Raw genomic sequence first — 10,000 nt, 5'->3', positions numbered from 1 at the left:
ATCGGTGAGCGGTCACCCAGAGCTGCCTCCTTAGACCGTATGTGGGCTTTCGCAAGCATTCGCAAGCATTCGCAGTGCACTCAAAGCAAATGACAAACTGTTTGAAAACTGTTAGCAAACATTTCTTAGCTTTTTTGAACACACCTCTGGGATGATTCCAGCCCATATTTGCCCCAGATTCCCCTCTAGTCACCTCTAAGATGGTGCTGCTCCATCTTAACTCTTTTTGAGAAACTTCTGCCATTTCCTGTTTAGTGGTCCATACACAGTGATCACTGGTAGCATTACTATTCAATTCAACTTAATACAATTGTATTCATATATCGCCAAAACAATATGATGATCAATGTCATTAGTTGTATTTTCACACTGATAGATTTGATTATATTATGAAGCATCTTGGTTAGATTATGCAGGTCTAGTCTGACATGTTCTGTGGAAATACACACAGTTGCCATGAGGACCAGCAAAGCTGTAAAGCGTTACGAAACATTCACACACATTCACCAAACCGTTGGAGTCATAAGACCTAACCCAAGAGAGAACCCAGCAAGGCCCACGCACACACACACACACACACACACACACAGTTATTTTTAAGTGAAAGTTTAAACACATAAGTAATTGCGGTCAACAACAAACTGCTCTATACAGTGGGTGGAGTGTGTCATGCAATGCTCTCCAATACCCCTCCTTGATCACGGGACGTCCCATCTCACAGACCTAAAGCTAGCCATGCGTTTGGCTGCTAGCATGCATTTTCTGAGTAGTGTACTGTTTTTAGATGTTTCTCATTTATGGTCAAAGGGTCATACATATGCCAACTTCTTTACCTCTCTCCTCATCTAGTCCCATGCTTTTAGCACTAGTAACAGTTCCTCTCTCAGCTGTGTGTGTGTGTATGTGTGTTAATGTGTGCGCTGTTCTGCTCCCCTTTTCTGTGTGTGCGTGCGTTCCTGGTGTGTACGTGCGTGCGTGCGTGCGTGCGTGCGTGTGTGTGTGTGTGTGTGTGTGCGTGTGCAAGTGTGTGTGTGTGTGTGTCTGGTGCTTTCCTGGTGTGCTAAAATCCTTCTGTTCTGTCCTTTTTGCACGCTCTCTGCCCTCCAGTGCAAAACTGATTGGATGGCCAGCGTCAGGTAAAGTCTGTCTGTTTTCCGCACGCCTCTCTACCCTGTCATGGTCTCTCATCACTGTTCTACTCTGCTCTCCTCTGCTCTGCTCTGCTCTGCATCACACTGCTCTAGAGCCTGCTGTTCTGCATTGTTCTCTGCTGTTCCGGATTGTTCTATGCTGTTTCGGATTGTTCTAGGCCCCGCCATGCTGCATTGCTTCACACTCCTCTAGGCTCCTCTTTCCATATTTGTCCATATTTCATATATCATATTTCATACATAATATTCCACATATCACATTCCATATATAATATTTCATAGGTAATATGTCCATATGTCCGTATCTTTTTATATAAAAGCTGTGCTGTTCTGCATGGTTATGCTTGGCCTATTTCTCATCATAATCAGTCACCATGAGGTCATTCAATATAGAGCCTGCAGCAGGGCCCCACTGTGTGTGTATATGACACATGCCCTGGCTGTTGCCACAGCAACTGGTCTGTTCTGATCACTGTTAAACAGTGTCCTCGGGAGCGTATAACTCTGGAGTGGACCTGCTATGGATCCAGATCTTGTCCAAATCTAGACCAAATCTTGCGCTGCTGTTTTCAATCGGAAAGTATTTATGCTTGCCCAACTTTTTGTTTTAATTTCAAAGCAAATCAAATCAGCACCAAATCAGGTCCAGCTCAGCGCCAAATCAAGGCCATCTCAGCGCCAAATAAAAGCCATCTCTGCGCCAAATCAAGGCCAGCTCAGTGCCAAATCAAGGCCAGCTCAGGGTTAGATTAATGTCAGGTCAGGGCCGGATAAGGGCCAGATGCATTGAGCATTCATTAGGGTTCTTACTTTATAGTTGAGGTGAAATACATCAGTGAAGTAGGCAAGCAGTATCCAAAGTGTGAACTTTAAAAGTGTCTGCTGTGTGCATGAGGGTTTGAAGTTGAAAGGTGTGTGTGTGTGTGTGTGTGTGTGTGTGTGTGTGTGTGTGTGTGTGTGTGTGTGTGTGTCGTCTATCTTTCTGATGTATGGGAATGTCCCCCCACATGATCTGCCGTCTCACACAGCAGTGTGCGCCCCCTGCCTGTGTAAGCTGGGACTGCGCCTCAAGGGCTCCCCCTGGATGTGCTGTTAAGGCATCTCAAGCTTGGGTGTTACTTGTTGCATATTGATTTAGCGCCACCTCTGTGCGTTGTGATTGTGCTTGTTTTTATTTTTTTGGTTGTGTTTGTTGTGCAGACAAGCTGTCATTTGTACAAGCTAATGATTTATGTTTCTCTGCATTTCCTTTCTGTATCCCTCTCTCTGCCTGTCCTTCTGTATCTGTCTCTCTCTCTCTACACCTCTCCCTCTCTTCTCTCTCCCTCCCTCTCTCTTCTCCTCTCCTTGCCTCTCTTTTTTCTTCTCTCTTTCTTTCTCTCCCTCCCTCCCTCCCTCCCTCCCTCTGTCTCTTCCTCCTCCTCCCCTCTCTTTTCCGTCCCTCTCTCTTTCGCTCTCTCATTCCCTCTCCCTGTCTCCCTCCCTCCCTCCCTCCCTCTCTTCCCTCTGTCTCTTCCTCCTCCTCCTCTCCTCTCTTCTCTGTCCCTCTCTCTTTCGCGCTATCATTCCCTCTCCCTGTCTCTAACTGCTTCTCTCTCCTTCCCTCTCCCTCTCTTGCCCCCTCTTACTCTCTCCCTCTCTTGCCCCCTCTCATTCTCTTTCTCTTTCTTTCTCTCCCTCTCTCCCTCCCTCCCTCCCTCTCTCTACCCTCTGTCTCTTCCTCCTCCTCCTCTCCTCTCTTCTCTGTCCCTCTCTCTTTCGCGCTATCATTCCCTCTCCCTGTCTCTAACTGCTTCTCTCTCCTTCCCTCTCCCTCTCTTGACCCCTCTTACTCTCTCCCTCTTTCTTTCTCTCCCTCTCTCCCTCCCTCTCCCTCTCTCTTTCTCTCCCTCTCTCCCTCCCTCTCCCTCTCTCTTTCTCTCCCTCTCTCCCTCCCTCTCCCTCTCTCTCTCTCTCCCTCTCTCAGGCCTGCACCTCATCCAGAGATCCATCTCACTTTATCCTGGCCTGAAATCCATCTCTGAGGAGCCCAGTGACCGCCCTCTCGCCTCCTCCACCTCCACCCCGTCCCTGGCCCTCGCCCCGTCGCCTCTCCTCCGCTCCCCTCCCTCTCCTCCTGCCCTCACCAACCAGAAACCGGACTCGGACCCCGGCCCGGACCAGCAGACGACCCACCCTCCCCTCCGGAGGGCGCCATCGCTCCCTGCTTCAGCCCCTCCTCGTTCCCAGACGCCGCCGGACAGCCAGGGGGGGTTAGAGCCACTTGACCCCCCCGCGACCCCCCCACACTCCACTGGCAGCATGCAGGCGCCAGAAGAGGGTCATGGGAAGGCTGGCCCAAATAGAGATGGGAGTGACTCTGAGAGCCCCTCCCCCACCCAGGGGGTCCACGCTCTCCGCGCCCTCTTTGACCGTGACCCCCCCCAGATGGCCCCCGCCCCGCCGGTGCTTCGGACACACACACTCAGACACACCCCCGTCAGACGCGCGCTGAGCGAGGGGCAGGTGCGCGGGGGAGCAGCCGCTAACGCTACGTCCCCGGCCACGCCCACTCCGGAGGTGGTGATGGACGCGACGCTCGGCGACCGCATCTGGAGCGCGCTGGACGGCAACAGTCACCGCGACAGCGTCTCCTCCTCATCCTCCATCTCCTCCAACGACACTGTGATCGACCTCTCCCTGCCCAACCTGGCCCACCGCTCCCCCCGCCCCTGTCCTGTTCCCGCCGCCGCCTCCTACGCCCTCCGACCCCCCTACACGGCTCCCCCGGCTGGCCACCAGGACACCCCGCGCCCCGTGTCCAAGTCCAAGTCCATCCCCAACCTGCGGCAGGAAGAGGCGGAGCTGGACGAGCTGAGGCCACGCCCTCTGTCGAAGGAGCCGCATTGCCCCGCCCCTCCCCTCACGCAGCGTCGCCACACCTGGAGCCGCCTCTACATGGAGGGCTTGAAGCAGGCTGCCGTCGCCGCGGCGACCGCACGCAGCCCCCCCCACAAGCTCCCCGCGACCCCCCTGCGGCAGACCGAGCTGGAGTCCGCCGCCTCCAAGTCCAAGAGCCTGGGCGACCTGACGTCGGACGACATCACGTGCCACTTCGACAGCAAGTACCGCAGCATTAGCCGCAGCTTCCTGTGCCGCCCGCCCCCCCGCGACCAGCGCCGCTTCGGCGCCCCCCCCAAGCCCCGCGACGACCTCACCGAGCAGCTGAAGCGCCTGACCGACGTGGAGCCGCTCACCTCCAGCGACTTCAACCACCACCCCTCCGCCAGCATGCTCCGACCCAGGCCAGAGGCCCCCGAGGCTGGGGAGGAGTCGGAGCAGCCTCCCCCGCTGCGCCGGATGTCCTCACGCAGCCAGAGCCGCGTACGCTACATCGCCAACCGCGCCAAGCAGAACCAAGAGCGGCAGCGCCTGCAGCAAGGCATGCTGGGAAGGTCGGCGGCGGCGGCGGCGGGGGGCGGGCCCCTGGAGGAGAGGGGCAACCCTGAGGGGGCCTGCTCTGTGGCACGCAGCCCCTGCTCCAGCCTGGACCTCCTCAGCCAGCTGCCCCCTGCTCCCCTGCCTCAGAACCACCAGATCCATGACAACAATGAGAACCACCAGAACCAAACACAAACCCAGAACCTGTTAGGCCCGCAGGACAATGGGGTGTTCTTCAGGCTTAAGCTCTGAGAAAGCTCAGAGAGGAAGTCAGAAAGAAAGAGATGCAATCTACTACACTGGACTGAACTAAACTGAACTAAACTGAACTAAACTGAACTGAACTGGACTTAACTGGACTGGACTAGACTGGACTGGACTGTAATCTGGGCAAAAGAAGCACACAATCCTGTTATTGTAATAAAAATAATAATAATCGTTTTTAAAAAGATATCCTACAATTCCTTGAAGCAATGAAAAATGGTCATTTTGTCTTTTTTGTTGTTTTGTTTTGTTTTGTTTTGTTTTGTTTGTAATGAATCTGTATATGTTGATGGAGTCTGTTGAGAAGTCTTTGTTTTAAAGCACTGATAATGCTACTACTTCCACACACTATGTTAGCCACACTAACACTAGGCCTCTCTTCCTAGGATGTTGCCAGATTGGGTCTTGGGTTATAATGACAAATGTCACATAGACTAAAGCAATGGATATACAGTCTCGTCTCAAACTGCTGTCAAATCACAACTGCTGTGAAGTGCACGCGTTAGCTTTCTTACTGCCTAGTTAAGTCACTTTGTAGAAAACAATAACAAAACTCGTTATAAAAAATGTTTAGAGCACCACCTGAACCTATTTTAATGTTTGAAGCACCTTTGAGCGTTTTTTTCTCCCTCCTCTCTATGACTCCAGTGCATCTCGCTGCACTCAATGAAGAGTAAGGGGTAGAAGCTTCCGGAAATGTGGAGCTGTTCAGTTGGAGGTCTTATGGGCTTGTTAAGGCCCTCGTAGCATTGGGAAAGGGTGTCATGTCTCGGATACGTCGTTCGAAAACTAGCTTCTCTTTTACTGCTTTGACTTGCTCTTATTCTGTACGTATTTAAACGCATTTTGTTTCGCTAGTGGATGTGTCTGTCTGTTTTTATTTTTAGCAATATTTTCAAACAACTTATGAATGCATTTTAAACATACTGAATTAAGGTATTGGTGGGAATTTTTTATATAAGGAAAACTGGAATGTCTTTGCTATGAATGCATTGTTTAACGGGATGACGTTCTTTTTAAATGAAATTTTATATTCTGTGCAGACTAACAAAACAAAACGCCTGGCCTTTTTATTTTGGCAAGCTATAGGACTCAACGCACGATGGCACCGGGTTCCCTGACTCTGCATTTTGAAATCACAGAACTTGTCAGGATCTTTTTTTTTATTATTATAAGGTTTTGCTGATAGATCGCCCCTCTTAAATCTGACATTTGCATGTTCTGTGTGCATTCTCCTCTACTGTACGACTCACTGATGGACAGGCTCTGTCGTCTGTGTTTAGATCAGCATTGAGATGAATACTGAGAGCCGTCCACATGTGTGTTTGAGTGGCCACAGAAGTTTGATCTCCATTTTTTTTATTGTCATCTTCCGTTTATTTTTTGTTTGTTGATATTTGTTTTAGATGGTAATGAACTGGAAGAGTATGGGAAGCAGTGTTTCTCAGATCATACTGTGTGGTCATGACAAGATGCCAGACCTGGGGTTGTTAGGGATGATATTTAAGTAAAAGCAAATCTAATTAGAAATTACATAAATCTGTGTCCGTGTTTTTATCGTGTGTGGGTGTGTTTTATGAGTAAGATGAAGAGGTTTCACACATATTAAAGATTGCACAGGTACACCCATAAGCTGATACACAGGTGTGTGTGTTTATATTGTGTCTAGAGATGCATGTGTTATTTTTGAGAGTGTATGTGTGTGTATGATGGAGACGGTTGTGTGTGTGTGTGTGTGTGTCCAGAGATGCATGATATAATATGAGTATGAGTGTGTGTGTGTGTATCTAGAGATGCATGTGTTAATAGGAGTCTGTGTGTGTGTGTGTGTCCAGAGATGCATGTGTTAATAGGAGTCTGTGTATGTGTCTGTCCCTGTGTGTTTACACAGTTCTCCATGCCTACCTTCCTGGCCCACTTTAAAAGGCCCCCTGTTGGGGAAAAATGTAGCTGCCCAAAAGCTGGCACACTTTTGGATGTGAAATTACACCCAAAGAAGCCTTATTAAGCAGCTTAAACCACTGTGTGTGTATGTGTGTGTGTGTGTGTGTGTGTGTGTGTGTGTGTGTGTGTGTGTGTGTGTGTGTGTGTGTGTGTGTGTGTGTGTGTGTGTGTGTGTGTGTGTGTGTGTGTGTGTGTGAGCACAGCACTCTCATCTAACGTTACTCATCCGTGGCCACAACCGCCTGTCTTCATCTCCGCAAATTTTCTCATTTCCTTCTCGTCCAGCAGACTTGTCATAAACACCCCCTCCCTAACCCCCCCTGGGCGCAGCTGCAAATAAAGCCCTGACTTGTTCATCTTAACTAATGACTGACACGAACCACAAAGGGCTGGTCATGCCTGGGTTTGCGGTTGCCGCGGCGACGGCCGTCGGAGTGAAGCGGGGTTGCCAGGTCCTTCCGCCGTGCTGTGCGCCCCCTCTAGTCCGAACATGCCCCACTGAGTGACAGAGATTGTACGCCGTTGTCACTCACACAAAAGGGTCATCTCATTGGCATTCCGGAGGACGCGCCAGTCGCTTTTAATTCCGCGTTTATTGAGGAGCGCTCAGCGCAGGGCCGTCTTCCAGGGCGCTACTTCAAGCCAATCTGGGCGCCGTAATTCAGCCCGCTGTTGTCAGAGGATTTGGAGGGGAAAATAAAAACCACTCTAGAGCTCCTGGCATCAGGTCTGATCTCTGGACCCCACTTTGCAAAATTAAGATAGTTTTTCCAAAGGATAAACAAGTAAACTCATGTTCATTCAGATGCATTCAAAAGGCACACCCTCACAGATTAACTGTCTGAGACGTCTACAGAATATTTTTGGTGCACCTCAGTAAGGGGGAAGAGCTTTTATTATTAAACTATGGGCTGTTCAATAAACTGTAAACAATGGCAGTTTAGCTGGATGTGTACATTACCGTGTTTTGTGATTGACAAAACATGCATAGCACACATTAACAACACACGTAAAGTCATTTTTTCCTGGAGGTACTGAGATCAGCTAAACTTTATTGTAGAATTTCAGAAGAATTGTTGTTTTCCTTGTCTCTTTGTCTTCCTTGAGTCAAACGTGTTTTCCTTGATTCTTTGTCTTTTTTGAGAGTTCAGTGTGTCTTGTGACTATTTCCCAAGCCTCCTCCCCTGTGTCTAAACCTCTTACCTCAGCCCCCTCCTCCTTTCCTCCCTTCTTCTCCTTTCTCCTCTTCCTCTCCTCCTCCTCCTCCTCCCCTCTCGTCTATAAATCCCACAGGATTTGTCATGCTTTTCCTTTCCCAAAACATCCACAATCTCCCATCCCTCTCTGATTGGCTGTTGAAACCTTGGGGGATACCCTCCCCTCTGTCTTTAAATGTGGGGGGACCCACTCACTCACCCCCATCTTCATCCCATCACTGCGGCACTGCTCTCAGAAGACTGACCAAAACTACTGACTGGACGGTGAGTACGTTTCTCTGGCACTAGAGACTAGACAGTGTATTTCTGATATAATAATAATAATAATTAATTTTATTTGTTGTGCACTCTACATTCAAGCAGAAACTCAGAGTGCTACATAGTTTAAAACAGCTCATAACAAAAGCACAGTTTAAAAAATTATACGTTTTTAAAAAAAAAGTAGGAAACGCCTTTCTGAATAAAAAGGTTTTTAGGCCAGTCTTAAAACAGTCTAGTGTCTGTGTTGCCCTTAAGTGATATCCTTCTCTAAGAACACACTCTAGATCACACTCTGGCACTGGAGACTAGAGTGTATTTCTGGACATCCATCCACCCACAGGCATCTCTTTGGGTTGCTACGTAGTAAACAATTATATCTGGTGGCAACCAGTACTACAATACTATAAGACATCATTAATTAGCTTCCGTCTGTTACATGTTACAACAAATTAATTATGATCACATTCATTGTAATGCATATGTTATAGATACGCATGTTGTTGGTTATAGAAAGTAGTTTAGAGTTGGTTAGAGTTAGAGTCATCCCTGAGAACTGAAACACAAGCTCTTCACTCCTACTGCAATGTGAAGCAAAAGTGTGTGTGTGTGTGTGTGTGTGCGTTGAAGATGGTTGTGTGTATTTGTGTCTAGAGATCTAGGTTTGTATGTGAATCAAAGGTGCTGTTCTTAGCTTTGCATCTTTAACATGCTGTAGAACTTCTCACAATCTGGGGCTTAAGTCATAACTTTGGCCTTCATAAAGCTCCCAGTGATAGGAAATATTCAGTGCACCTGGTTTTGTATTATGTTGTACAGTGTTATAACATTCCACGTTGGTGGAACGACCTGCCTAGCACTACCAGAGCAGGAGCGTCCCTCCCTACCTTTAAGAAACTCTTGAAGACCCAACTCTTCAAAGAGCACCTCTCTTCCTAAACTGGCACCTTGGCTCAACCTGCACTTAAGCAGCAACAGGCCCGCACTTCTTTTTTTCATTCTTTCTATGTCGTTTTATAAGCAATATTTATGGTTACACCAGGTTTTTTAATGCTCTTAGCTTGATTGTTCTCCCTTGTACGTCGCTTTGGACAAAAGCGTCTGCTAAATGACTAAATGTAAATGTAAATGTAACTGTCTAGCACTGTTATTCTTAGAATAAGATTACTGGTGTGCAATATTATGCATTTCCCTATTATTGTCAATTATAGTTAGTTTGTATGTAATTCTACTTGCTATCTTTTGATATAGTGGTCTTCTGTTGGTTTTCTGCAAGGTGCATCCTCATAGTAACAAGTGTGGGCAAACCAACAGAGGGCTATGTAACTAAGGATCAGAAGTAGCTGTTTAAGTGTACTAAGCGTAGAGAAGTAGCTGTTTAAGTGTACTAAGAAAACAGGCACAGTTCGACCCTTCTTATCACCTCTGACTTCATCCAAACATGGACAGAAGGTTCATTCTTTTACTTATATGGCTTAAACGCATATGCAGAGTAAGTGTCTAATAATATAATAATAAGTTACACACAGGAACACATAAAATGTTCCCGCACACATAAGCACATGATTCGTGCAAAGGCATTAATTAATAAAAAGCCATTCATTAATACATTCTTTGATCATGGATAGTGTTTCACAATTATTTCATCACAGAGGTAGCTGTTAAGTGTACTAAAGGTAGAGAAGTTAAGTGTACTGATATGAGATGAAGGTTGTTTAAGTGTACTAACTTGACATTGTGGTGGCT

General features: G+C 47.8%; 1 protein-coding gene across 1 annotated transcript in view; it reads left to right on the top strand.

The window, feature by feature from the left end:
- Positions 1 to 4,913, top strand: part of plch2a (phospholipase C, eta 2a) — a 71,980-nt gene extending 67,067 nt beyond the window's left edge. The window contains exon 22 of the mRNA XM_080858022.1: positions 3,118 to 4,913. Within this exon, the coding sequence (XP_080714148.1) occupies positions 3,118 to 4,823 (1,706 nt within the window). The 3' untranslated portion in view covers positions 4,824 to 4,913. The remainder of the gene's footprint in view (positions 1 to 3,117) is intronic.
- Positions 4,914 to 10,000: the final 5,087 nt, after the last annotated feature.

This window comes from Sprattus sprattus, assembly GCF_963457725.1.
Source record: "Sprattus sprattus genome assembly, chromosome: 2".
Classification (NCBI taxonomy): Eukaryota; Metazoa; Chordata; class Actinopteri; order Clupeiformes; family Clupeidae; genus Sprattus; species Sprattus sprattus.
Note: the sequence above shows the minus strand (reverse complement) of the source record. Positions and strands in the feature narration are given on the sequence as shown.